At 51.9% G+C, this 27,949-nt stretch overlaps 1 protein-coding gene across 3 annotated transcripts in view; it reads right to left on the reverse strand.

Moving 5' to 3' along the window:
- PITPNM3 (PITPNM family member 3) overlaps positions 1-27,949 on the reverse strand; it is an 88,565-nt gene that overhangs the window by 23,389 nt on the left and 37,227 nt on the right. For 2 of the 3 annotated variants that reach the window (XM_074319381.1, XM_074319380.1), the window contains exons 4-9: positions 22,983-23,030; positions 6,786-6,862; positions 5,973-6,208; positions 2,865-3,054; positions 2,155-2,277; positions 1,546-1,730 (exon numbers count right to left, since the gene is read on the reverse strand). In XM_074319381.1, the coding sequence (XP_074175482.1) occupies positions 1,546-1,730; positions 2,155-2,277; positions 2,865-3,054; positions 5,973-6,208; positions 6,786-6,862; positions 22,983-23,030 (859 nt within the window). The remainder of the gene's footprint in view (positions 1-1,545; positions 1,731-2,154; positions 2,278-2,864; positions 3,055-5,972; positions 6,209-6,785; positions 6,863-22,982; positions 23,031-27,949) is intronic. The other variant, XM_074319379.1, reaches the window with a different exon arrangement.

The following is a 27,949-nucleotide window of genomic DNA, read 5'->3' on the forward strand; positions in this document are numbered from 1 at the left end:
GGGATTGCGTGATCTGTGAATCAAGACTGCAAATTCAACTAACACCCTCAAGTTGGAGGAGAAAGAGAATTTTATAAATAACAGTTGAAATAGTGAGTGAGGGTCCAGAAAGTTGAATCTGAATCCCCCTGCTCCTCTGCCTCTCATAGTGTGAGCATCTCCCAGTAAGGATGAGGGCTCTCGTGTTTAACAATACATATTTCATGTACAGCGTGGTCCCCAAACACACGCCAACTACTTAATTGCCAAAGAAAGAGCCATCTGTCCCTTTACCAGAGGGAAAAGCTGACTGTGTTGGACCAGCTACTGAAATCCTCCAACTTCTTGTCATTCTCCAAATTTGGGGCTTAAAGGATTTTTCAAGGATGAACCAGAAATGTAGAGATTTTATTTTGCAACCTGGACTTGAAATGTAGCTGCTTTTCTAAAGAATAATCTGTCAGAGAGGCTGTAAATAGTCAGAGACTTAAACATGCAGAGCCTTTGCCCTAATAATAATTCACCCTCCAGGAATCCTTGCAAACAAAATAACCTAATATATCCATATGTGGTTATGCACCGAGATGGCAACCAGAATGCTACTTATCATTGCAAAGAATTGGAAAAAGCCAAAGTGTCCAATGACTGGGATTCAGATGGTGTCCATTCACTTAATAAAAGATTAGGAATATTTACCAAGTACAGTACTTTTAATTATATGGGGGAAAGATCATAATATAAGGGTTTTGGGGTTTTCTAAAGTAAAACTATATGCAAAGCATGTAAAAAAAAATATGCCAAAGTGTTAGCAATGGTTCCCTCTGGGTGGTGAGACGATCTATTTTCTAAATGTTGTACTGATCTCATGCTATGATACTTATCACCTGGGTAAGAAAGAAGGTGGGAGGGAGGAAAGGAGGGAGAGAGTGGAGGAGACAGGGAAGAAGAGGCATTTGTGCATCCTGAATAAATGTGCAGATAATTCATTTAGGCGGTATCGATGAACATGTCTCTTCTAGAAAGTTAAAGGGTGGAAGTTCTGTGGAGAGCCCTGCCTGGCCTGTGAATAAACACGTGTTGTGTTTGGGGATTGGGAGACCAGAATGCTGACCCCAGCTCTTCAGTAATTGGCTGTGTGATCCCAGGAAAGTTCCCAACCTATCTGGCCTGTTACCCCATCTGACAAATAACAAGACCACACACCTGGAGTAGCTCACAAAACACACCCCCACCCGTTCTTTCACTAGACTCTTAAAACCACCAGTGAAGTAGGCTGAGCAGCATTTCCCCTTTTGCAGAAGGTGAAGCTGAGGCTCAGCGACATGAGAACAATTGTCCTGTCCCTCTACAAGCCCAGGTGGAGCAGGGACAGAGCACAGGGTCCCAGGTTTCAGCCCAGGGCCGATGGGGAGTGGCCTTGGTCTCAGCATTTCAGTGCTTGTCTATGGGCACCCATGGAGGGGCCTGGGACATACTGGTCCCAGGCCTCCCAGATGACTTTGAGCCAAGGTCCCCTCTCCCCTGGACACTTTGCTGGAAGGAAGGGGAGGCACAGGGAGTGGTTACCTTGATAGGAAGGCATGATGCTGGGTGATGGCCTCGCAGTCATAGGTGGAAGAGTCGCTCTGTTTCCGTGGCAACGGTCTCTTGGGCTCCTCGTCCTCCAACACGCTGGAGACGTCAATGCTGCTTTTGCTGAGCCGCTTGCTGCTGGCCAGACTGCACTCCTCCTCCACCATAACTGGGGAGTCCTTGGGGCCCAAGGAAGGGCAGGAGGGCACCGTGGTCACCAGAGACTTTGGGGCCCTGGCTCCTCCCCCAGGCACATGTAACCCCTGTTTCCTAGATGTGAGAGGCCATACTGCTTCCAAAAGAAGCATGGAAGCTACACAAGCATGTGCCTCATGGTGGCATTTTTAGGCACAAAGCTGTTTCCTGCATCTAAATGGATTAGCAATTCGGATGGACGCTGGGTCGCTGTCTAGGGACCCTACCTTCTGGGCCTCAGTTTCCTCACCTGTGGTAGTAATCTCTCGCTACTCTTTTAAGGCTGTGATACAATACTTTGTAACGTTTATCTCCTGGTACAAGTATTAAGGGCTAACACTACCTCCCCCAGAGAGGTCCCTGCTCCCAAGGACAGACCCCGCCACCATCCCCACATCTGGCCCGCACCTGCGTGCTGCTGACGCTCCCCTTCCGGCTGCTGCTGCCAGGGCTGTCACCTGAGGGCCCCGCACTGTAGCAGATGGCATCAAAGGCCAGGAGGCCCCCCACACAGTCCCCGATGAGACACACCTGGAGAAGGCACAGCTGGGACTACAGGCCTGGCCACCACTTGACCCCTTACCCCCACACCCATTCTGAGCTTGGAAGAACAAGGAACCTATCCCAGAAAGGCCTGAGAGAGCCCCAGTACCGGGAGGGGTGCTCACTCTGGGACCGGGGTCAGCCTGAGGACAGGAACCAAGCTAGGGTCAGGGGTCAGACTGGGGCCAAGGTCAGCCTAAGGGCAGGAATCAGGATGGGACCAGAGGTCAGGCACAGTAGGGTCAGCCTGAGGACAGGAACCAGGCTAGAATCAGGGGTCAGATTTAGGCAGGGTCAGCCTGGATAGGAATCTGGCTGGGTCAACCTGAGGCCGGGAACTAGGCTGGAGTCAGGGAGCAGACTTGGGCCAGGGATCGGCATGCGCTCACAATCAGAGCTCAGCTGTTGGCCTCAGTTTTCCTATCTGTAAAATGAGGACAATCTCAAAGATCTCAAAAGCCTCTTTGGATCTCAGAAGGTACCACTCCAGAACAGCCTGGTCTAGATTCTTCAGGCAGATCCCAGCCTGTCGCCGGGCAGGGCCAGGATGGGGAGGTGGGAGCAGGCTGTCCTACCTGCCCACTGAAGCCAATGCCATCAGAGGACTTGAGGAACTCTGCGTAGACCTGGTTGGCTCGCTCGATGACGGTGGCAACCGCATCCTGGTACTGCGGGGAGGAGATGGCCAACAGGGGCAGGGCGGCCAGAGGGACGTGGTCCTGGCTGTTGCTGAGAGAGCCCTCATCATGACTGTAGGGGTTCAGGCTGCAGACAGGGGGCCAAGATAAGCCCAGCCAGGATCAGGCAGGGAGGTGGGTTTGGGGCAGTGGACTGGGGACAGGAGAGCGTGTGCTGGCCAAGACCTGGGCCCGCCCTCCACGTCAGACTCTTCAGGAGAATCCAGGCAGGAGCCAGATGAGACAAAGTGCAAAGGTGGGGGTGGGGGTAAGGGTGGGGTGGGGGTGCCAAGCCTGTACGGACTCCCCTACTTGTCCATCCCATGCCGGCCTGTGATGTGGGCACTGGAGCCTTGTGACAGTGGCTCTCTCCTGCCCACTTCTGTGTGGCCCCCAAAAGCACCCCAATTGTGGGAGAAGCCACTGGTGTGGATCAGGGTGGGGACATATCATCACGGCAAATTTCCTGGAGGAAGTGGGGTTTGAACTAAGCCTCAAAGAAGAGTGTAGGGAAACTAGGTGAAGAGAGGGCATGCCAGATATGTGCATTATATGTTGGTCATAGCTTGGAGGTAGGCACATAGCTGCATGCATGACAGCATGTCCATCTTTCTGGTACAGGGATCCAGGGCCTTCTTTCATAGGCTTTGCAGGAAACTGTGACTCCAGAAAGGACTAAGAGCTCCTGCCCACTGCCAGTGGATTGTCCAGCACCAGAATGGGCCCCCCTCACTTCCCTGTCTCCCCACTAGGAAGTCCCTCAGTCCCTGGGCAGCTCGGACCCCTCTCGGCTCAGCTTCCAGTTGCCTGCCACTACTTCCACCCCACCCACCCTACCTCTGTCCCCTGGGGCATCAGACCCAGCTGGCCAGGAGAGACCACAGAGGGGGGAACTGCCCACCCCCTACCCAAAGCCTGCCCTGCCCCAATAGTCCAAGCTCAGGCTGACAGAGGTTGAAACTGGGGCAGGTGACACGACTCGGGCACCCTGGGCAGGTGACAGAGACCTCGTGGTGTGCAAGGCCAGCCTAACAGCCATCCTTCATCTCCAAAGAACACAAATTAGAGGAAACAGGCCTCGATTGCAGCCGGAGAGATTTTAATTAGCTGAGAAAGAGCTCCCTCCCAGCAGTGATTAGGGCTGATGGATGGCCTGGCAAGGCACTGCCGGGGGCAGAAGTACGGGGGAGAAGTACCCTCCCTCCTACTATCCCCTCGAGTGGCCAGGCCATCCATCTTCTTGAAGATCGGGCCAGGGCTGGGTGACCCAGTTGTGGGGGTCAGATGTTCTGGGGGCCGGGGTGGGGGTGGTACCTGAGATTGATTATGAAGGCGCACAATTAACTCCAACTGTTGGAGTGTGAAGAGGATGGCGCTGTGTCAGCTCAGCTTCCCAAACACCGCTGCAGAGCAGACACTCGGAGCAGATTAATCTGCTAAAGAAGCAGATTCCAGGGCCCTGCCTGCCGGATTCAGAAGCCCCAGGGATGAGGCCTGATGCCTTGTGGTTTAACAAGAATCACACAGGATTTGGGGCCTTAGCCAGGTTGGGGAACAACTGACCTACTCTCCTTCCTTCCTTCCAACTCTGATTGAGAGCTGCCCTGCCCGCGTCCTGGAGCACAGATAAATGAGAGACAGGTCTCTGCTCCCTGTCCAGGAACTAACTTTCCTTTCCCTCATAGACCAGAAAAGTGAGGCCCAGCACGGCCTCACAGCTCCTGCCCCTCCCAGCACTGCTGAGCCCTCAGGGCCACATTTGACTGCAAGTCTGGGACGTCCTGTCCACCCTCCCCAAGTCCCACATGGGAGAAGGCTCCTCTCTGTGAAGCCTCAAGGTTCTAGCAGAGTCAACAGGAAAGGGAGTGAGGGGCAGCCTCCCTTTCATATGTAACCGCGAAAACTTCCCAGCGTCCAGTCCCCGCCATTTTCCACATGCTCTATGAGACACGCGTTCTACAGGTGCTCGGGCCTTCTTGCCCATCATATTGGCGTGCAGCCAGGGCTCCCATCTGGCTCTTTGCACCCATTTTAAGTAATTCAACAGGACAGAGACCTGGGGAGCACAGAGCCCTCAGGTCTTGGAGCAGTGGGTTGGATCTCCCATAGGTCCCCAGGTTCTGGAGGGGCCCCTGGTTTCCCAGTTTATCCCCCACAGGGAGCAAGGCAGGTTTGGATGAAGAACCCAGGCCCAGGGAGCACGCTGCCTCATTCCCGCCAGTTGGGTTCTCTGCTGGGAGACACGAACGGCTCCCTCCCCAGCTCCCTGTCCACCAACAGAAAGAGCCCCTTCTCCCTCATGAGAACGATAATGTAAGTCATAGCAAATCCTCACCATGCTTTTTCTATGTGCCTCATTCTATGTTAGGTGCTTCATATACACTGGCACAAAGAATCCTCACATAAACTCTAGGAGGTGGTTATCACGTAATTATATGTATTTCAGAGATGAAACTGACACAGGGAGAGCTAAATAACTTCCCCTAGGTCACACAGACAGAACTTAAATCCAGGCTGACCAGAGAACCCACACACTTAGCCATGTTATGCTACTCTTACAGCACACGCCAAAGTCACCTCCTCCAGGAAGCCTTCCTGGCCCTCATCCTGAGTGTCCTCAGTGCTCTGTGCTATCTGCCTTAGAGCCCACATTCCTACTGGGCTCTAATTGTGTGGCTCCGGAATGAGGCTGCCTGGGTTTGACTCCTGGCTCTATTCGGAGGTAACCCTGGGGGAAACTGCTTAACCTCTCAACACCTCAGCTTTCTTATCTGGGCCAAGGAGATCAGAGCTTGTTGAGCCTGGCTTGGGGCAGCGGAGGACTCAGGGCATGAGTGCTAATTGCTTTGGACTCTTGCTGACCACTTCCCACAGGTGATGTTCATGGTCAGTAAAGATTTGATGTCCCAGAGAGGCCTCAGCAGGTACCCACATGGCAGGGGCAGCCCCTCCATTTAGTCCTCCCTGCCAGCCCCAGCCAGTCCAAACAAGCAGAAAGGGACTCACTTGGAGACGAGTGAGAAAGCTTCCGAGCAGATGGCAGGACAGGGGACGAACTTGATGAGGATGTGGCCCAGGGCTGCGGGGAAGTGGGCGCGTGTGACCTTCTCCAGCACGGAGCTAAAGGTGTGGATGTCGGCCGCCTTGCAGGAGGGATCCCCCGAACCCGAGTCCAGGATGTTGCCCCCGTGCAGCACCAGCAGGAGGACATGCGTCTTGCAGGAGCGCTGTGGGCAGGCTTCCTGAGAGAAACAGCAGTGGGGATAGAGCGACAGGCAGCAGGGAGCCTGCATGTGGGGGAGGGGAGGGGGAAACACGCACTCACATGTGCACACACACGCACACACACACGCATACACACGCGCGCGTGCACGCACACATGCATGCGCACACGCACGCACACACATACATGTGTGTACACACATGCACACACGGATGCACGTGCGTGAGCGCGCACATGCGTGCGCACACCCGTACACACACGGCTGCGGCCAGAGAAGCATGTCCAGCCTGTCTCAGCTCCACGTCGGCGAGTTCTCCACCCCCTCCTGTGATAGGACCTCCTGTTTTTCCAGAGTAAAGGGCACAGGCTGCCAGGAGGATAAGCCCCTCACTGTCAGGGCAGGAAGGGTCCCAAGAGGCCTTTCTTGTTCATATGGGAGCTGGAAGCCCAGAGAAGAACAGGGGGCTGCCCGGGGTCACACAGAAAGTCAAATGAAGAGCTAGGTGGAAACTAGGCAGCCTGTCTACCGGCCCAGGGCGCTTCCTAAAATCCTGACCACAGAGGTGGGCCCAGACGGCCCCCGAAACCCAGCCCACCTCATTGTCTTCATGGATCTCAATGCTCCCCTGGGCTGGGAACTTCTGTCTTCTCAAGGACACCCGGTACAGTTCTCCTGTGGGGGAAACAGAGGAGCTCTCAGCGGGCGGAGGCACGGGCTTGCAGGCGAGCAGAACCACAGGTGCGGAGCTAGGGACTCACCACACCCAGCCCCCTGCCTCTGAAATCAACACAATATGAAACCCTTTCTCCTCCTAAGAAAAGGAAAACCAGTGGGGTGAGGCCATCATGGATGCTGTCCCTGCAGCCATGGGGGATGGGGGGTCCTAGAGAAGAACTGTCCTGCTTTTCTTCACCAGTAACAGCCACAACGTGAATGTTGTCTGATGGCTTCTACTCGCAGTAATGGACAGAAATTTGGGCCAAGCATCCCTCTGAAAACAACTACAGTTGCTGTATTTAAAAAAAAAAAAAAAAAAGTTTTTAAAAATATATTTCAAGCTATCAGAGAGATAGCAAGGCCTTGAAGTACGGGACCCCTGTCCAGGGGAAGGTGAACCCTCAAAGAGGTAAGGCCAGCATTTGGGACCATACTTATTATCACCGATGAGCTTTGTGGTGAAGCCACTCACTATCAGAAATGTTCTCCTTGCTTCTCTCAGCTGCCTGGGCTCAACTTGTCCTCCAGGAAGTGCTTCTTGGCATCCAGCCCTCTCTGAGCTCTCCTGCCTCTAACACAGGGATCAGTGAACTATAGCCATGGACCAAATCTGGTGGGCCACGTTTTGTACATAAAGTTTTATTGGAACACATTGTCTATAGCTGCTTATGTTCCACAGGGACGTTACCGCCTGCAAAGCCTAACATATTTACTATCTGGCCCTTTACAGAAAAGTCTGTGGACCCCCAATCTAACACCTGTATTCCTGAATGCCATTGCTTTGGATGCTCAGGCGCAGAGAGACCTCAAAGACACTGAATGGTCCCCTCATTGTCCCCCAATAATGCTGCCCCTGAGGAATCCTTCCTTCCATCAAGCTGACATTATCTCTTCTCCTTTCTCCCCATGGGAAGGATATTATTTTCTCTGTGTGGTTGAACCTCACAGCTACACTGTGAACCACCTGTTTGCTTTCAATGACAGGGAACTCATATACAGCCATACCACCCTGAAAGCACCCAAGCTTCTCTGATCTCGGAAGCTAAGCAGGGTCGGACCTGGTTAGTACTTGGATGGGAGACAGGAAACTCGTCTCATAGCAGCTGGTTCTAGGCAAGCATAGCCCTTTCCTTCTTCCCCATGCCAGGAACCGGCTACAACCTGCTAGGAGGTGCATTTGGGGAGAGTCCTTCCCAAGAGCGTTGTAGGCAACCCTACAGTAGATATGGGTGGGGACCCTGGCCAATGTGTGTCAGCATCAACATCTCCTCAGCCTCTGCTGGCCCCAGGGGAGAGTACATCCTCATAGAATTCCAAATAAGAAGCTTTTCGCAGGAGGGAAGTGCATTTCTGAAATAGTCTGTCCTCACAGACACGACCCTGGTCTAAGGATAACTGCTTTATGAGCTCGGGGCTGCTTGCCCACACAGACAGGAAATCATTTCCTAACTGATGGAGGGCTTTGGTTTGGAGGAGGAAGAGGCAAAACGTTTCTGAAGCCTGGCTCTGCCCAGGACTTCCTAAGGCTCCTTCCAGTGGCTCAGACTCTTCTGCCTTATTTCTAACATCCTATAGGCCTCGCCCTGGACTTGGCTAAAAGAGACCTGTGCCCTGCCCTTAGGACAGGATCGGAATAAAAGACAACAGGAGATGGCTCAGTTTTCCTGGTTACTTATGTCCCAGGCACTATGTGTTATACAGGTGTTATCACATCTAGTCCCCACAAGTAACCTCTGAGTTTGGCTCCTCTTTACAGATGAGCAAACTGAGGCTCAAACAACCTAGGTCACTTGCCCACAGGCAACACAACTAAGACGACTGAGTGGGCTGGCACATGAACCCAGCTAAGAGTACCCCACGTTCAACAGAAAACGATGCTTGACAAAGTGCTCCCCCATTCTTCTGAACTCCACAGCTTCCCAGTGGGGTGGACACAATAATCCTCATTCTGCAGGGAAAGAAACGGGAGCACAAATTGATAAGTGGCACCTGGAAGACTGAAGTTCAGGTATGCCACGGGAGAGCAGTTCACCAGCAGGAAAGAGAGTGTTTGAGGGAAACAGAGTATGCCTTTCTGTGTACAGCCTCATGTGTGGCTCTGGGGCAGGTAGACCAGAAGAAACCAGGAGCTGGCAGGGCTGATGTCGTGGGGAGGCCCCTGGGGCTGGGAGGGACCCAGTGGAAACCATGGACTTTGGAGCCAGAATGCCTGAATGCAAATCTTGGCTCTTACCAGCTATGTGACCTGTGCCTCAGTTGCCTTATCTGGAATATGGGGATAATAATAGTAGCTACCTCTTAAAATGGTGTGATGGGGATAAATGACTTTATATAGATATAGATGATACAGATATAGATATAGATACAGATGGCTTAGAATGGGACCTGGAACACAATAAGTACGTGTGTTACTTGTTACCATCCAGGGTGCATCAGGGGACACAGAGCCAGGGCCACCGCTGACAAGATGGAGCTGGAGGCTGATAGGGACAATGCTGCCTCCACACTCTCCTGCCCTGTCCCCAAGTCCCTCTCGGAGCCCTGGCAGGCTCCCCAGACTCACTGGGCTGGGTGCCTGCTTGCACTGAGGAGCCTGTGTGCAGTGTGATTACAGGATTAAATACTGTGATTGCCACAAATTACCATAGCGAGGCTATAAATAAGTGGCAAGAAGACATGAGGGTCCTGTCATTTCCTGGGCACCATGCCCTCCGTTAGGTGGGGGCTGCGTCCTGTCCCCTCACTGATTACACAGACGGAGGAGAACCCATATCCTTGATCTGCCTGTCGCCCACATGATGTTCTGGGCATCGACTGGGTGGACGAGGGCCATATCCTGGCTGCAAATGATGCTGAGACAGTTCCTGGCTCGGTGGGGAGGGAGACGGTAGGCTTATCCTCAGCATCTCACCTGCTCCCTAGCAAAGGGGAAGAGTCTGGCCTCTAGCGCTGTTTGGGATGGAGCCTTGCTACCTTTCAATGCACAAAAGGCAGAGATGCTTTGTTCTGGAAGAGGGAAGACGGGAGACCTAGCCTGCCAGATGTAGCTTCTGGCCCCTAGAGAGTTGACTAATAGGACAAGAGTTACCCCAATTGAAGTTACCCCACTGTCTCCAGTCTTAGACAAGTAGAAAGGCAGCCTCGACGCCCCCCTGCCGGTACCTTGCCCACAAGGGGTCTGCTCTCCCAAGAACCAGACATTCCCACCACAGTAATTGAGGCCACTGGCTGTGACGCCCACAAGACATAACTCTTGCACTCCTCCATGCCCTTGCTCATCCTGAGCCCTCTGGCGGATAAGCCCTTTCCTCCCTTGGCAGACCAGCCAATTCCCACTTGTCCTTCCAAACTCTGCTCAACTTGTCACCACCTCTGGAAAGCCTTCTAGGATCTATTTTAGTGGAGATGGTTACCGCCCAGCATGCTGAGCTAGGCCTGGCTTATTGCTGTGGGGTACTTGTCTCCTTCCCCATCAGACTGTGGACACCTTGAGAACAGGGTGTCAGGACCTAGCATGGCATTTTTATGAAAACTTGTTACACGTGAAGATTCAGGGTACACACAGACTGTGAGACAGCTCTATGCTGCCAAACCCCTTGGGAGATCGAGTTTAGGGGAGCATTATCCACTGGAAAGCACAGTTCTTAAAAGTCCCCAGGGAAACCATATGGGGAAATCTCTGGGAATTCTAGAATAGCCTGCCCCGGGCTTTATGGCTCCACATCTAGGGGCTTCCCCAAAACCTCTGATGACAAGAACTGCTGGCAGGGGTCCTGGGTGGTGGGGAGCCACATGCCAGGGGCCCACTTCCTGTTCATTTCTGTCTGCCTGGCCCTATTCAGGCTGGGTCCCTGCCATGCCCAGACGTGGGATGGCGGGAACCCACAGCTGTTTTTGTGGCGATGCTTTGTAACAAGCTTTGAGGCAAGCCTGCTCCCGGCACTCCTGCCAGTCCTGGCACTGGGTCCAGTGGCCCACCCAGCTCACCATGGTTCCTCCTCCCAGCTGAAGAATGGAGGCTATTTTTGCTTAATCACCACCTTGGGAAGGCACAAATTGTCATGATCATCCCTTCTAATTACTGACTGCTCTTGAGACAAAAACCAAAGTCATCACCCATGCATTCAGTACCCTAAACAGAGAGTCACCTGGCTTGGCTGGGGCGTCCAGCTATCTCCACCTCTCTTGCCACCAGCTGCTGGGACCCATGAGGGGTGGATGCTGGGGTGCCCCTGGGCTAAAGCTGACCACTCAATTTCACCCTCCCTCTTATCAGCCTCTGCAGTGGCCCCCGTCTCCATTAGTCACCCCTAGGATCACTGAGCAGAGCTGGGCCCAGCTTAAGACCATGGGGCATGTCCTGAAAAGCATCCACGAAAGTACCTAATCCTCTGTGACCATGTGGAAGCACATGCACGGGCATAAGCTCACACGTTTTGTGAATGAACCCAATGGCTCTGCAATCTTGCTCTGATATGGGCTGCAGAAGATACACCTGGGAAGATCTGGGAAGAGCTAGAGCCTCATTCAGCAGGGGGCTCAGGGACCCCAGGTAAGCCACACAGGGACACACACACACACACACGAGGAGACAGGCCATGGAAAGAATCATGCAATGGGAAATGAATGCCCTAGTCAGAGGGTAACCTTGGACGCCCTCTCCTCACCACCGCAGAATGAGGGAGTTGGCCTGTATTCCCTCTTAAGACTCAGGCAGTTGGAGAGTCCCTAATTCCAAGCATGAGGAGCCGGTGCCCTGCGTGAGTTCAAACTTCATGCCCAGCAGAATTCATCCCTAGGACCATGATGGGACCTGCAGGCATGACGGGAGAGTCACTTTGAAGGACTAAGGAGAAAGAAAAGAGAACCAGGAAACTGAAGGTGGAAAACGTCACCTGGATTTTCAAAGTGGTTGGTTCCAGCTAGGGAGCTTGGTGTCAGTTCCCAGGCAAGTCGTAAGCATGTGTTTAGGGAGTCGTTAGCAAAGGAAGCAGTGCCCCTAGAGCTCTGAGGGGTTCTTGCCAACCCCACCTCGTTGTTTGTTGAGTAGGGTTACTGGTCTGGGAACTTGAGGGAATGTCAGGGGCATCTGGGGAGGAGAAAGACACTGGCAGAATGACAAACTACTGTGTTTCCCCGAAAATAAGACCTAGCTGGACCATCAGCTCTAATGTGTCCTTTGGAGCAAACATTAAACAAGACCCGGTATTTATATTATATTATATTATATTATATTATATTATATTATATTAGACCCAGTCTTACATTATAGTAAAATAAGACCGGGTTTTATATTAATGTTTGCTCCAAAAGACACATTAGAGCTGGCTAGGTCTTATTTTCGGGGAAACACGGTATGTGCATGTAGAGAATGCCCAGCTCTCACAGCCCCTCAGGGGGTGTGGGTCAATGAATTGCAGCCAGCACAGGAAACCTGACACCATGCTTCAGGCCTCTGCCAGATAGCAGGATGTGGATGGCACAGCATGGAGCAGGGGACTGAGTGGGCCTTCGTTTGATGGTTTTAAAACCTTTTAAAAACAGGGAAATCTTTTTTTTCCCATGAAATTTTCATTAGGATCCCAAACTGCAAAACAGATGAAAATGGACCAGCTCTGGCTGAAGCAGGTTGGGGGGCCCACAGCCCCACTTCCTTACTCCACCCCAACGCTGCCCCTGGGGGCTCCACAGAACACAACCAAAAAGCCATCTTCCTGTCTGCCAGCCAAACTCCAGGCCACCCTCTTCTACAGTGCCCCAGACCCAGCCTTGTGAAAAACAACAATCTAGGTGGAGAGGTGAGTGGGTCAGGGACCAGGGGCCATTTTGGTGTTTCACACCAAAATGTTCGTAAGTGGTTTTCTCTAAATGGTAGGACAATGGGTGATTTTCTTTTTTTTTTTTTTTCCTACTTTCTACTTTTGTCTATTTTCCAACTTTTCTCCAGTGAGCCCATATTTCTTTTAGTTTAAAACTATTTATGAATGTATTTATTGAAGGGATAATACAAGCATGTGTCATGTTTGCAATAAGAACATTTTAAACAAGCCACAATCCCCTACTTTACTAAATGCAAACACCACAAACAAAATAAATCCGTGAAACGCTGTCCCGCCCTCTCGGAGCTGACAGGCTAATGAGGGAATGTAAAAAGGAAAAGAAATCCTTGTGTAAGGAACAAATACATGTGAAACACGATGAGTGAATGATGATCCTGCATTTGGGTTTAAAAATATATATATATTACACATCACTTGCCAATTCCTACTCTATTTATTCTTGCCCAAATTTGTGTCAGGGCTAAAAACACAAGATGAATCTGATACAACACGTGACTTCAAAGAAACACCTAGGGTCACATGATCATGGCCAAGCCACATGACAAAGACCTAGGTCATGTGACCAAGCCCAGGCACATGACCAATGGCTGCAAAGCCTGAGCCAGGGTAATGAGACTGCCAGAGATACCTGTCAGCCTCTGAGGCTGCATGCACTAGATACCTCAGCTCAGAATAACGAGGGGACAACCCTGCTCGGCCCTGCAGCTCAGGCCACTTTGAGGACATGTCTGGAGACCAATAACTGGGCAGGAAAGCTGTGGCCGAAGGCCCAGCCTGGAGAAGAGCAGGCTCTAGGGGACTGCCTGCAAATCCCTGCAGAGCTTTGTTTGGGTCACAGGAGCAGAGGGCAGAGCCAGGATGAATGGGAGTGTTTCTGGAGAGTTCCAAGTTTCAACACAACTTAGGAAATGTTTACAACAGTTGAAGGATGACCCGTGCTGGCCTAGAGGCAGGGAGTTCTCCTTCACCAGGTTATACAAGCAAGTTATGTAAGTGGCCACTTAGAAGGGATGCTAGGGCAGGAATTTCCAACCAGGCTTGGGGAACTAGAGGCTGAGGCCCCTCCAGGGACACCTTAACCCTTTCAGTGTCAGAATCTAATCAAGTCAGCCTGAATTCATCTGGCTAATGAGGCCAAAACCCAAGGGGGTCAATTAGCCCATTCACAGAGACACTAGCCCAGACTAAGGCCTGAGCCTTGCTGGGGTCTGGGTCCCAGATCCTGCCTCTTGAAAACATGCTGTTGGCCACCCCAAGTGAGCAAGGGAATAGCAACTCCTCTTGAAACCCAGCTCATATGGAGAGTGTCGCCATCTTGAATCAAGCCCAGTGAAGATTCCGGACATACAACCACAGGAAAATCCTTCCACCACACTACACAGTGATGCCAGAAGGGCTTGGCATCCCCCACCCTGGTGAATCTCCTGTAATGAACTCAGCCCTCCGAAGAATTGTCTTGAGTTTCTAGTCATCATCCAGTGTTTCAGGTAATCTTCACATGAACCCTGAGAGGTCAGGGTGCTCTCCCCATTTTACAGATGAGAAAACTGAGGCTCAGAGAGTTTAAGTGATTTATCTATCTCTGTAAGTAAGTGAAAAGGTAGAGATTTGAATCAGGTCACCAGGCCAGGGCTCTTTTATTCTCCTGCAGCATTGCCCCACAAAAACAAGGTATAAGAAAGGGGTGTTCTCGCCACTCTTTCAAAGGTCTCCACAACACTGCCTGCCCCGCAGAATGATCCCTGGCAGGGAGGACAAAGGGGACAGAGGCTGTTATTAGCCAAATAGGACCTTTCAATCTACCCCCTAAGGAATCCCTGTCAAGCCCACCCTGGCTCTGCTTGGAAGTAGGCACCAAAACAAAGAAATACAACAGCTCACTCTGACCCACACATTCTCTCCCACCCCAGTAATCCCCTCGAAATGAATGTGGGTTCCAGAAAAGGACTGAGAATGGCTGTTAAACATAAGAAAAGGTGCTCAACCGCAGAACCCTAAATTAAAGGAATGCTCATAGAAATTACTCTAAAACACCTTTTCTTTCCACCTCTCAAACTAGCAATTATCAACACCATCCTGCCCAGGGTGTGGGAAAACAGCTCTTCCTCATTCATTGCTGGTGAAAGTGAAAACCAGTACAATCTCTGGAGCCAGCAATTTGACGATGTCATCCAAAAATGCCAAAGGCCCTTAACCCAGCAAGTCGAAGTCCATGTGCAAAATGACATAGGTACAAGGCTAACCCCTGCCACACTATTTATAATATAGACAAAAGACAGAAAGCAACCTATGTGCCCACCAAGAGGGGACTGGTTAAGCAAATTATGCTGCAGTGAAACGTGACACACCATTGCAAAGGATGCACCTCTACATGTATTGAGATAGTAGCATAATCCCAGTACATTATTACCTGAGAAAGCGAAGTGCTGTGGCATGCACCGTATGCTCCCATCTGTGTGGGGTATATATAGAAATACAGACGAATGAATAAGGAGATATTCACATATGCAGAGAATATCTTTGGAATGGTCTATAAAAAAAATCGTAATAATCACTGCTTCTGGGGGAGGGACTGAGTGAGCTGGAGGATGGGACAAGGAGGCATACTTGTCACCTTTTGATCCTTTAGAATTTTATACCACGTACGTGTGCTACCTACTCAAAAGGCATAGTAAAAATCGGAATTTTTTTCAATGTGCATGTAGCAGGGTGATTTTTTTCTGAGACACTAATTTCTTTTCTCTCCCTGCTCTGGCTTCTTTGCCTCTGGGGAGGTTTGTGGCAGAGCTTCCTGGGTTTTGTTTCCAAAAGAACCTTTGTTCCAAGGAGAAAAGGATTTGAGGTGACAAAGATTCTCTCAGGCTGACAAGAGATCCCTACCCCCACTCCAGGCTGAGAGGAGGACAGAGACCAATGCTGGGTGCCCTCCCAACTTGGGGTACCCTCACAACTCCAGGAAGACGGGGAACAACTTCAGGAGGCCTGGCCACCCTGTGCCCCGAGAGATTCAGACCAGGACAGAAGAGACCACCAGGCTGGGGCCCGGCTCACTCGTGTAGACAGACAGCTCCCTGCACACATATGCGTGTGCTCAGACATGAGTGCAGAAACACACCATTCCACCATCAAGGTGTTGAGAAAGACACCTGGGAGCTTTGGGACAACAGCAGAAGACTGCGGAAAGGAGAAGCCCCTGGGATCACAGAGGGGGAGTCTCTCTAGTTGGGTATGCAGAGTCAAAATTATAAATTGGCTTCTGCAAAAATAAAGGAAAATGTTGTTCTCTCCCATGTAAGTCAGTGGACTAGGCAGTAGGGTCTCCACTTGCCCCTTCAGATCCACCCTCTACGCTCCCAGCCCAGCTAGGGCCTGAGGCAGAGGCTCCCTTGCTTCCCACTGGGTTTGGCCAGTGGAAGGAGCCCAGAGAACTGGGGAGACTGAGGTTCCCTCCCTGCCAGGTCACCAGAGGCTGGTCCCACAGCTCCTGCAGGGTGGGGGGCTCTCCACACAGCTAGCTCCAGGTGTGGGAAGGACCAGGGAATTGCTCTGTGTCTGGTGGGTTTCCTTATACCTGTGAATATAGTCTTTTTATGCAACTCTCCTCCAGTCATGCTGTTAGCAGGAGCCTTCCTTTTCCTGCTGGAGCCCTGACTGAATCATGCACTAGAGCCTAACTGCTCTACAAATATCTACCACATCATCCCACACCGTCCTTTCCTCTGGCTTCCCACATCCTGACCAAGGCCCGGTGTGGTCTACCCACAGGCCTCACCCTCCACCCACTTCTCTCACCACTCCCCCCTCCCTCTCTGAGCTCAGCCAGGTTTTGCTGCCTGTGCCCAGATATTTCCTACAGAAACCTCAGTGTTCCTTCCTCCTGGGGGCTTTCCAGTCTTATTCTCCTCTTCCTGGGCCCTCCTCCACCCTGGCCCTCTTTCCTGGGACTAATTCTTATATGTTTGGTTTTGAATTTCATTGATTTCTGTCTTCCCCTCCTCCATCCCTCAGACTATAAGACCCTTAAAGGCTGGGATTTGGTTCGGCTTTGCTCCATTTTGTCCCCAGAGACTATCAAAGTGCTGGCATATAAAAGATGCTCATTAAATACTTTTCACACAAATGGATGAATGAAGAAATAATTTGTGCCCATTTTGCACCCCTATTAAATGTCAGAAGCTGTACACGTCCCCAGCAGAGCACACACACTACACAGATAGACTCCCACAGACACACACTTATCCTCATGTCAGTGAATGCACCAACGCATCGACCTACACCTAATGCACACACACAAATGCACAGGCACACACGCACTAGAACAGCCCATGCCAAGCATAGACATACGCACACACGCAAGGAAAGTGCTCCCAAGGCGGATGTCTGCCACCCTGTGCTCATTAAAATCAGCTAAATATAGCCCGTCTGCAGCTGTGCTCAGCAAGCTGCCCACACAGGCCAGGAAAAGATACCAGTTACCAGGCAGAGGAGTGGGGAGGCCAGCTGTGGGCAGGGGGCTTCGTGAACCACGCCTGTGTGAGGCTGCAGGGCTGAGGGACACAGAAGAGGATGCCCCTCGGGAGCTGGGCATTCAGAGCTCCAGTCACTGACCCCAGACAGTGGGACGTGAGGTGAAGCCACGTCCCCACAATGGAGTGGGGTGATGCTGAGTGCCCCCACCTTCTCTCTCTGTGTCCCTTTGGGACAACCACACAGGTTTGTCTGACAGTTCATGAGGTCAAGGAACCAAGCTCAGTCCAGGACCAGGGCTGGCATCAGGACACAGACTGGGACAAATCAGGGCTCCAATGGTGGCTAGGGTAGTGACTCGGGAGGATAAAGATCAGGGGTCATTCTGGAACCGGGATTGGGACTCAGTCTGGACCAGTGTCCGCTCTTGGTCTGGGGACAAGAGAGAGTTCAGAGCCCCACTGAGCACCCCACTCTAATAAGCAGGCGTGGCCATGGGCAGACCCTCCCCATACCTGGGGCAGCCATCTGCTGCCTCCATCCCCACCTCTGATGCCAGACACTGACCCTGACCAAGCCACCTGACAACCACGAGGGTGGGTCACACGTGTCAGGTCACGCACTCTGCACTGGCTGGGCCCGACTCACAGGGGCCCAATAGTAAGTCCTCCTGTCCTGGCACTTCCACGCACCAGGTGGGATGAGACAGAAGTCCCTCCAACTCGTACTGTGCAAAGGAAGAATTGCAGGAAAATGGGAGTTCAGAGCAGACATGGGACCAAGCTCTGGAGATGGAGGAGTGAGGAGACTGGGCTTGAACACCTTCCTCGGAAGATTATTCACTCCGTGTTCTCATTGTGACATGCTTGTAATGACTGCGGCCCTTCCCAGCTCCCAAGTCATTATGAAGATCAGGGAGAAGGACCCGGACAGCACCCTGCACCCTGTGGAGCTGCTGAGATGGGAAGAGAGAGAGTGAGGCAGCCACAGGCCTCGTGGGAGACTCATGCTTCTCCTTGGAGATGGACCTGGTGGGCAGAGGAAGGAGAGTCACTGCGCTGCTGAGACAACAGCTCTGCTCTCAGGCTCTTCCGAGATGATGGCAGGTCCCAGCAGGGAGGGAGAGCCCAGCTCCCTGATCCAGGCATCGGTGAACGGAGCAGAGAGGGCAGAGGCCCACAGGGCTGGGTCCCAAGGGAGGAATCACTCTGGGACCCCAAGTTCTTCCTACCATCTGCTTTGGAGGAGGCTGGTTGGGTCCCCTTCCCAGGCAGGAAGAGAATGCTCCAGCTTCCCAGTCAGCTTCTGAGAAAACTGTGTTTGGTTAGAGTCTCTACACTCCTAGAAGCCAGCGTGGACAGGAACGGGGAGAGCCGGTAGGGCAGGGGGCAGGCGGGTTTCGCAGAGGCAAGGCTCATCCTTTGCTGGAGAGAAATCACAGGAGGCCAGCAGGGGACCACAAGGACAAATGTGCCTCCTGTAGAGGACTCTCTGACACTCTGGAGGAAGGACTGGTGTGGGGCAGACTGGAGGCAGGGAGGACAGCACACAGAGGACAGACCAGCCTGGGAGAGAAGAAGGTGGCCTCAAGTAGAGGAGGGACGGGAGACAGAGAGGGGTGAAGCACTGAGATCTCTGTTGGCGGTAGAATGGATACTCTCAGGGCTCTGATCTGGCTCTGGAAGGTGACAGCAACGGAGAAGTCTAGTTGGACCCCAGCTTTCTAGCTTGAGTTCCTGGACACTGGAAGCATTCGCTTTGGACGAAGGAACAGGAGTGAGGTTCGAGGAGCAGATGATGAGTTCCCTGAGACCCGCACCCGGCACGAGGTCAGATGTGCTGGAAGCGCCCCGTGGATACTGGCTGTGCCATGGGGCAGCATGAACAGGGTAGAACAGAAAGACGTACAGACCAAGGAACCCAGGAGACAAAGAGGCAGCAACAGAAAACCAGAGACCGCCACCATGTCAGAATTACAAGGGTCTCCACGCACAGACAGGACAGGACACAGGCCACAGGCGCGAGCTAAGGTTGCCCAGCAAATCAGTGGGAGGGGCTCAGGTGTCCCAAACCCCTGTCCAAGGCCCTCTCTCCCCTCTGTCCCCCACCCGGCCCCCCACACACACACAATGGCTCCCTAGACTTCCTCAGGTCTGGTTCTAAATAACACGCACAAGCCAGTGGCAGCAGGCTGCCAGGCTGTCTGTGCAACCACAGGATGAAAGCTGGGGCTACCTGACAGCCACAATGCAGGGCGGATTCTAGGACACTCCCCACCAAGGCCACTGCAGAAGGCCCAGACAGGCCTCCTCCTTCCCTGCACTCACAGCCCCTGTGGCCAGCTCAGGAGGACTCTCTGGGACTCAGACTCAGGAGGAAACCTCTGTGTGACAGTGATAACCGAGGCAGCCACAGAACCAGCAGAGCATCAAAAAGACTGAGCTCCATGACGACATTCATGCCCCACACCTACGCCAGGTGTTCCAGATGCCGAGGCTCCTCCCAAAGCCAATAATAAGTGAGAATTAGTACAGTGGTACCTGTTTTCGAACGTCTCCATTGACGAACATTTCGGTTTACAAACGCCGTAAATTTTATGGATCTATGGGATCATTACATAGTAAAATTCATGCTAAATTTGTAGTTTTAGGGGTTGATTTTAGAGGTCTGGAATGGATTAATCCATTTTGCATTACTTTCTATGGGGAAACCGTGCCTCGGTTTTCAAACATTTCAGAACTCGAACGGTCTTCCGGAACGGATTGCATTAGAAAACCGAAGTACCACCATACATGCTTCCTCTGTGTGAGGTGTGGATCTTGGCACTTGTAATGACTGTAGCCCTTCCCAGCTCCCAGGTCAGCAAACCCAGTAAGTAGCCATTATGGTCGTCTTTCCACAACTGAGTAACCTGAGACTCAGAGACATTAGGTAACTTGTGCAACGTGGCACAGCAAGCAAATAAAGGAACTGGGCCTCAAACCCAGGCCCGAGACCTTTAAAGCTCAGGTGCCACAGCATCAGTCCCAGGATTTTCTGACTCCTGGTCCAGGGCAATTTGTACCACCTCCCACCTTGCTTTTAGTACCAAGTGGAAATATTAAAAAAGATAATATACATGGAAGTAACTGTGAATGGTAAACCACATTATAAACATCAGGCATTTCTATTATTCTGTTTATTCAGGGTCAGACTTTTATTTTGCCAATTTTGGATTAGAAATAAATAAAGCACCATCAATCACCACCATCATTTCATGAAAGAAAAAGTATTTGAATGCCCAAATTTTAGGTAGAATGTAACTGTGAAATAAAAAGCAGTCCTTCCAACTGGATGCATTCAATGCTATGGAAAAACACGTAAGAGTGTTGCTGTTCTTACTCAGAAATGTTGGGTTTATCCTGGGACTCACTGACTTCAATGACCATTTCAGCTCCAGAATTTGTCTATGCACCTACTGTTATTCTTTACGAAATAAGAATACCCTTAAACAACATAAAATTTATAATCATGGTGGGAAAAAAACAACAACAACTTTGCCTCTACTTAAACATGCATATTTTTCAGTCAGCTCCAGAAGACACCAAACATCTGGTCAATTCAACTGTGTCTGTGGAAAACAGAGCTGTGGATTGGCATCATGAGGACAGCCCCACGGCAGCCAGGTGGCTGTGTTTTTCCCTTTGAGGCTGCAGCGTGGTGTCTTCTGTTTAGAGGCCCAGAAGGAACCATCTGGGCTCTTTTCCTCTCTCACATTCCTGACATCCCTGTTATTATTAATCATGTTTTTTTATTCGATGAAGTTTTGACGTCTTGGGGGTGCCTGGCAGGCCAGGGGGAGCCTGCCCCTCCCAAGGGCATGCTAATTCCTGGAGACAATAAACAGGGCCTGCATCTTTCATATGCAAACCACACCTAACCAATATTCCCCCTGCCCTAAATCACTCCAGGGCCAGGTATGAAGTAGGGATGGTCTCTTAGCCAGTCCTAAGCCGTGTCCCATGCCCTGCCCTCATTTCCCTCTGAAAACACAATAAAGGCTCTGGCCCATGCTTTCCACACGCTCTTTCTACCTCCTGATCAAACCTTCTGCTTCTGCTGTGGCCCTGCGTGGTGTGGCATGTCCGCTCCTCTGGGGAACTGTACATAATAAATTCTTTCAATGGCATTGACCTCTCCATGTTGTCACTCAGTTACCTCTATAAATTAAAATCCCAGGGTACATTTTAACACAGCTTCTCCCCCATCCCCTGGCTGAGCTCAGTTCCTTACATTCTATGAGGACACAGGAAAGAGAAGTGCCCCCTCTCTGCACTGCCGTGCGCTCGCCCACTGCACTTGTGGCCTGAGCCTTGGGGGTGCCCCTGACAGAGACACTCATGCCACTGGATGTTACGCATATAGAAAGCTCCTCAGGAGGCTTGGGCACCTACTTGGGGCTGCAGCCAGGCATGAGAAGCTGGCACTGCAGGGACCCCTAGTGCATTGGAAGGATGGAAGAGCTGGGAGGAAGGCCTCCAGCAAGGCTTGCACTGGGGGAGGGGGTGGGCAGAGTGGGCTGAGCCCCCTGTGGAAAAGCAGAGCTTGCCACCCCAAAATATGCCTCTTGGGATATCGATTATTTCAAGCTTGTTATTTTTAAGAAACAAAAGACTCCCCTTTGTGTCCCATTGTTCTGGGGGGCCCAGCAAGAATTTGTTTACCACGTGTTTGCTCCTTACCTACCTTTGAATTGGCTCCCTTCCCTTTGAAATCCCAGACCCCTGCCTCCCTCGCCTTAGTCCAAAATGGCATGGAAGCCTCAACTGCCTATGTGTTCTCAGGTCCCATATTCTTAAGGAACTCCCACAGGCACATAAGCAATACATTTGGTCATGTTTTCTATTATTTCATGACCTGTCTCATGTTAATTTGATTGTTAGTCAGCTAGAAGAACTTAGAAGGGTAGAAGGGAAATTGTTTTTCCTCCCCTACACCCCCAAAGTGGCAATCACAGATCAAAACAGGAGAGAGAAGTAAGGAAAGTTCTGAGCATACATTCTCCTGTCACCTCCAAACATACACATAGACTCCTCTCCCTGCCCCCAGGCTCAGGTGAAACTCAATACTGCCCAAAGCAAAGACATTTGGCTCAGACAGCACCTCGTAAGTCTACCCCAACCTCCAGGAACAATGTCCTGAGGTTACTTTGTCAGCAAATTGACATCTTTACCAGGTCTTTCCTGGGTCCAATCCTGTGCTCAGCCCCCTGAGAAAACACAGGCAGAAGGGCCGCTGGAGAAATGCATATGCGGCAAAAGACGGCAGGGCCTTAGGAGCGCCCTGGGTTCTGCAGGCATGGCCTCTGAGTGATGGCATGGAAGGCTCTTAACCCTTGAACGAAGGGCCTTGGACTTCAGTCAACACATCCCAAAGAGGATGGTCTCAAAGGTTCAGGAGGGTTTGTTCCCCATTCCTGCCCTCGTCTCTCTCTGCCCACGTGCCAATGACACACACAAGGCTTTCTGTGACCCTGTCTGGGCTGGGCTGGGCTCAGCTTCCCAGCCCACTAGCCTTAGGCCCTCGCTCTGGCGCTGATGCCTGAGCTGCCCAGTGTGTGTGGGAAGTCAGGAACCAAGGGCTCAACTCATGGGGCAGAGAGTGGCCCTGGGCCCTCCAATCGGGTGGAGTGGTGGTGAAGATCCTACCACCCTCTGAGCTCTGAGTGGACCAGAGCTTGGACCCAGCCAAGGGGAAGGAAAGCCTGCCTCGGGGAGAAGTTAACTCACGCTGCTTCTCCTGGAGGGTGCTGGACGTGCACGGTGCACTCCCTTCTCCTGCAGAAAAAAAAAAGAAAGAGAGAGAGAGAGAGAGAGAGAGAGAGAGAGAGAGAGAGAGAGAGAGAGAAACGTGAGCAGACTCCTCAGTATCTGTTGATCAGCCTCTGCCCCTCGTCTCAATGCCTCCCTCCCAGAGCTGGGGTGGGCAGAGGTCTCTCCCACCCCCTCATGCCCCACCCCACCACTGCCACACATAGCTCTTGGTTCTTTATACAAGACAAAGCATAAGGCCATGCGGTCATTGCCTGGGGAGGTGTGGCCTGGCCACGTTTCACCTCAGCCTTCTTGCCTGGCACCTCCTCTCCTCCCACCGTCACAAAGCACCCGCCCCCTGTACACTTACTTTCCCCTCTAACAGTCAGCACTGAACACATCAGTGCAGATAGTTGGCAAATCTCTGTCTCTACTCTAGCCCTCTCTTTTGAGTTCTTGACCCCAATCGCCTGCTGCCTCCTGGACATCGGCCCTGGATGCTCCTCAGGTAGCGCACACCCCCATGACCACGTGAGGCTCCTGGAGCTGCCCTTCTTCCCAAGTCCCCACCTCAGTGAAGGTACCACTGCTCCCCCTGATGGGAGTCGGCCCTGACCCTTTCCCCTCCCTTACCCCACATTCAGTCAGTCACAGGGTGCTGTGGGGTCTGCCTCCTTATCTCCTCACTACTCTCTCCCTCTTCACAAGACATAGAGTCCACAATGCAAGGTATTTCTATGTTGTTCATTGGTGTGTCCCCAGGCCTATGCTTTTCAATCAATGTTTGTTGAATGAATAAATAAATGAACCCCCGCCCCAAACACATACACATACTACCCAAAGCTAGAACTCCATCCTACCTTTCTGGACTATCTCGATAGCTCTGCCTTTTAATGAGGAGCTTTGTTTCTATAATTATGAAAGCAATACAAGCTCCTTATTGATAATTAGGGAAACACTAACAAACATAAAGAAGAAAAAGATTCCTTATAATCCCATGAGACAGAAAATCACTGATCTCATTTTATGTCATTCCTCCCAGTCCTTTTTTCCATATGCATGTTGGGGCCTATTGAGATCATATCAGCTTTCTGCAGGCAGGACTTGTCATTTATCTCTGTATTCCCAGTAACTAGATCAATGGCTGGCTCACGGAAGGCATCGTAGGTGATAAAGAAGCCCAAATTACACCTTCTGTACTTCAAATTACAGCATAAATAGTTCCCAGTAAAGTTACACCACTTCTGTGACGTCAGTCCCACAGCTATATATGCTTCTACTCAGAGGATACATCATGGCTGACTTTGAAATTATCCCATTGGTGGAAAGTTTCAAAATGTCACCTTTGTAATTACTGCTGCAATGCACACCTTTGTGGTTGGTGCCCTTTCTGCATTTTCCATGATTTCCTTAAAATACATCCACAGAAGGAGGATTCTGGGCCCAAGGGTAGGAATCTTTATGACTCCTGATGTTATTGCCTGATTGCTTTCCAGTGAGGTGTGTCTTCTGATTTGCACACCCACCCGCAGCAGAAGGTAAGTACTGTTCTCAACAGATACTCACCACTCCAGCATGTACATGGATCTGTTGAATTTCTCAGCCTCCGGTTTCAGCAGGTTAATTTTTCTAAAGCCAGCTGGCCTGGCCACTCTCTTGCTTAAGACCCTCTAGTTGTTCCCCATCATCAAATTCTGAGCCTGGCAAACAAGCTTCTCCATAAAGTGGCCCCTGCCCCCCCTCTCCAGCATGTCCCTACCCCTTCCTGCTCACTATCCACCAGCCAAATCCCTGTTCGTGGGTGTGCACTCATGGCACAGCCTGCACACCTTTACCTGTCCTTCTACCTTCCTCTGTCAAATTCACTGTATCCTGCAAGCTGGAATGAGAACCAACCCAGGGCCACCCCTTCCATGAAGCTTCAATTCTTCCCCAGAAACCTCAGTTTTCAGGACCTCTGTCCTCAAAGGTCAACTCTGGGATCCAAGGACCAGCACAGGGTCAGGTTCAGCAAAGGCTAGTTCCCTTCCCTCTTGAATGCTCTCCTCAAGCCCACCCCACCTGACTCGGCGGCTCAAAGGGATGTAAGCCCAAACGCCCGGGAGCTAGAAAGCTCCCTGTCCCCACACTGAGGCTGGGGCATGAGAAGCAGAGTCCCCAGACCCCAGCCACCTGGACCCCAGTCAGTCAGCAGCTCTGTCTGAGCCCCCAAGGCGCTGCAGCCAGGGAGAGACTCTTGATGTCAGGAGTCCTAGCCCTCGCTCTGTTGCACTGTGTGTTTTGGCCTCGATTAGTCCCATCTGTCCAATGGAAGACTGTACCCTACCATGCTAAAAGGCCCCCCAGTTCTGCCTTTCCTGCTTCCCAGGAGGAAGTGTCTTGGGCCTGGGGGGTGGCACAAAAGTGGCTGGACTGCGGTCTGGGATATGAGTAAGCGATGTAGAGGCCATGACTTCAGCCTGAAAATTCTAGCTTTCGGATCTAGAAGCAGGATCCTGCTGCCTGGTAGGACCATCTCTTCTGAACTTGACCACGCCAGGAGAACCTAGAGCTACCAGGCCTGCCCCGCCCCAGCTTCCTGAGCAAATCTGAGTTCCCCCCCAAAATTGTGTCCACAACTTCTCCAAGGACCCCAGTTCTCCGAGGAAAAAACCAGGAGGGAGTGTCATTGAGATGTTAGTGTGCAGAATTCACATGAGTATCTACACAGATAGAAGGAAGACTGTTAGGAAAGAAGGTGAGAGCCACCCCGTGAGCACGGGCTCAGTGGTGTAAGTGGGAAAGGCTGGCCCTGGGCGTATAGAAGCTTTATGGTTTGCCAGGTGCTTCCCACTCATTAAATCATCATGATTTCACACCTGTGCGGAACAGGTCCCCTTCGCAGATAAGGAAACAGAGGCTCAGAAGGATAGTCACTTACCCTATGTTTAGATCTGGTCCCTTTGTCACCCCAACTCTGCAGAGGGCTCCTCTCATGACCTCAGCTCTGCCCTCTCTAGGGTTTGGGGCAGAAGCTTCCTGGGATGGCCCAGGTGGAAAGGGCAGTACTTCCTGAAGTGGGGAGTCACCAAGGCAGACAAAGGCTGTGACAAGTCAGGAACTGAGGAGGGGGAGCAGGGGCCGTGGAGAAGGGGCTGTTTGCAAGGGGTGCTGGGGAGAAGCACCCAGAGGCTTTGGCTGACCCATGTTTCCTCAGACTCAGTCTGTTCTGCAGTGAAGCCAGAGCCAGGCATCCAAGGGGCAGGGGGCTGGAAGGAGTTTGCCGGTTGACAAGGTGAGTACGAGCCAGCACAGCAGGGAGCCGGCCTCCCCTGCCCAGCCACCAGCGAGTGAGTGGAGGAGTCAGCTGTGAACCCGGCTTCCTGATAGGCAGACTCCCAGGATGAGGGTGATTAACCAAATCAGCAGCTGGCTCAGCCACTGCCTAAATGAGACCCCACTTGGCCTAGAGCTTTCCAGGGCCCCTGGGCCCCACAGCCTTGCCTCAGCTGGAGCTTTCTTCATAAGCAAAAGCTGCCTGGATGGCTACACAGAGAGGCTGGGAACCAGGAAGGCAGGGCCTTGGTAGCCTGTCCCCGGCTCAGCCGCTAATCAGCCTGTCCCAATCCCACAACCCTGTGAATCTGAGCCACATCATCTCCTTAAACAGTTTCCTGAGCGATTCTGTTTCCTCTTCCCAATCCCCTTTCCAACAAATTGAAATGCCCAAGAGCAAGAGGTAGCCAAGATCAGAAGCGCTTTCGCTAAACACCTGAAACAGGAGTGTCTTCTTGCCTCTAAGGGGAAGATGAGGTGGCTGCTGGGGGAGCAATTCAGACAGATGGGCCTTGGTGAAGAAGGAATTGGGAATTCTCCTCCTGAGACTCCAGAAAGCGTCAGCAGCCCCCATGGAGCAGGAATGGGAGCAGCTGAAGCGCCGTGATTTATAGGCCTTGGGGGCTCCAACCAGGCCTTGGCCCAGCCTGGTAACTCAGCTCATGGAGTAAGGCTGACAAGGAGAGACCCACACACTCCCACCCTGCTCAGGGTGTTCCCCAAACCCTGAGCCTCTACTGAGTTGCAGGGCCAAGGTTCACCCTTATAACCTCTCATCTGGCCCATCACAATCCCTCTATACTCATTCCGTCCCCCCATAATCTTCCTCATTGGCTTCCAGAATGATCTTTCTAAAAAGTGGCTTGTCACACTGCTGCTTACACTATTCCATGGGTCCCCAGGGGCCTCCCTGAGAAGAACCCATCTCTTCAGCCTGACATTCAAGGCCTTCATCTCCAGCTTCCCCACTCCGCCTTTTCTCCCAGACCTCCTCACCTGTTACACCATCCCACAGACCAACACCTTGTACCCCAACCTCAGTCAAGATGCACTCTGTGTGGCTCCCCAAATTCCCCTGCCTTCTCATACCCCTTCCCCCCACATCTCTGCACCTGCTGTTCCCTCTGCCTGTTGCACCCTCTTGGTTCTGTCCAGAACCCCGAAAGGCCCCCTCAGCTCCTCATGTCTCAGCTCAAGCTCCATGTCCTCTTTGATCCCTCTGTCCTTTGTTTCCACTCTTGTGAGAGCAGTTAGCTCACTGGACTGTAACTGCCCCACCTTCGAGTCTGGGAGTCGGTCATTTCTGAGTCATCACTGTGTCCCCAACTTTGACTGGCAAAAGGTCTGACACAAAGTATCAGAGCATGCGTACTGAATGCATTAGTGAGGGAGGGATGCATGGATGCACGATGAGCCCCTCACTACTGCAGATTCAGAAACAGGCAAAGCACACACTCAGAAAAACACAACTGGAAGCAGACAAGTCAGTGCTGCAGGGGATGGTCCAACTAAGCTGTGCTGGATGTGAGGGAGCTGGTCTGAGAGAGGCGGGAGTATCGGGGAGACTCCCTGAGGAAGTGCACAGGATTGCGAGAGCTAGAGATGAAATCAGGAGGAAAGCAAGGCAA

This window comes from Rhinolophus sinicus, linkage group LG15 (genome assembly GCF_036562045.2).
Source record: "Rhinolophus sinicus isolate RSC01 linkage group LG15, ASM3656204v1, whole genome shotgun sequence".
Classification (NCBI taxonomy): domain Eukaryota; kingdom Metazoa; phylum Chordata; class Mammalia; order Chiroptera; family Rhinolophidae; genus Rhinolophus; species Rhinolophus sinicus.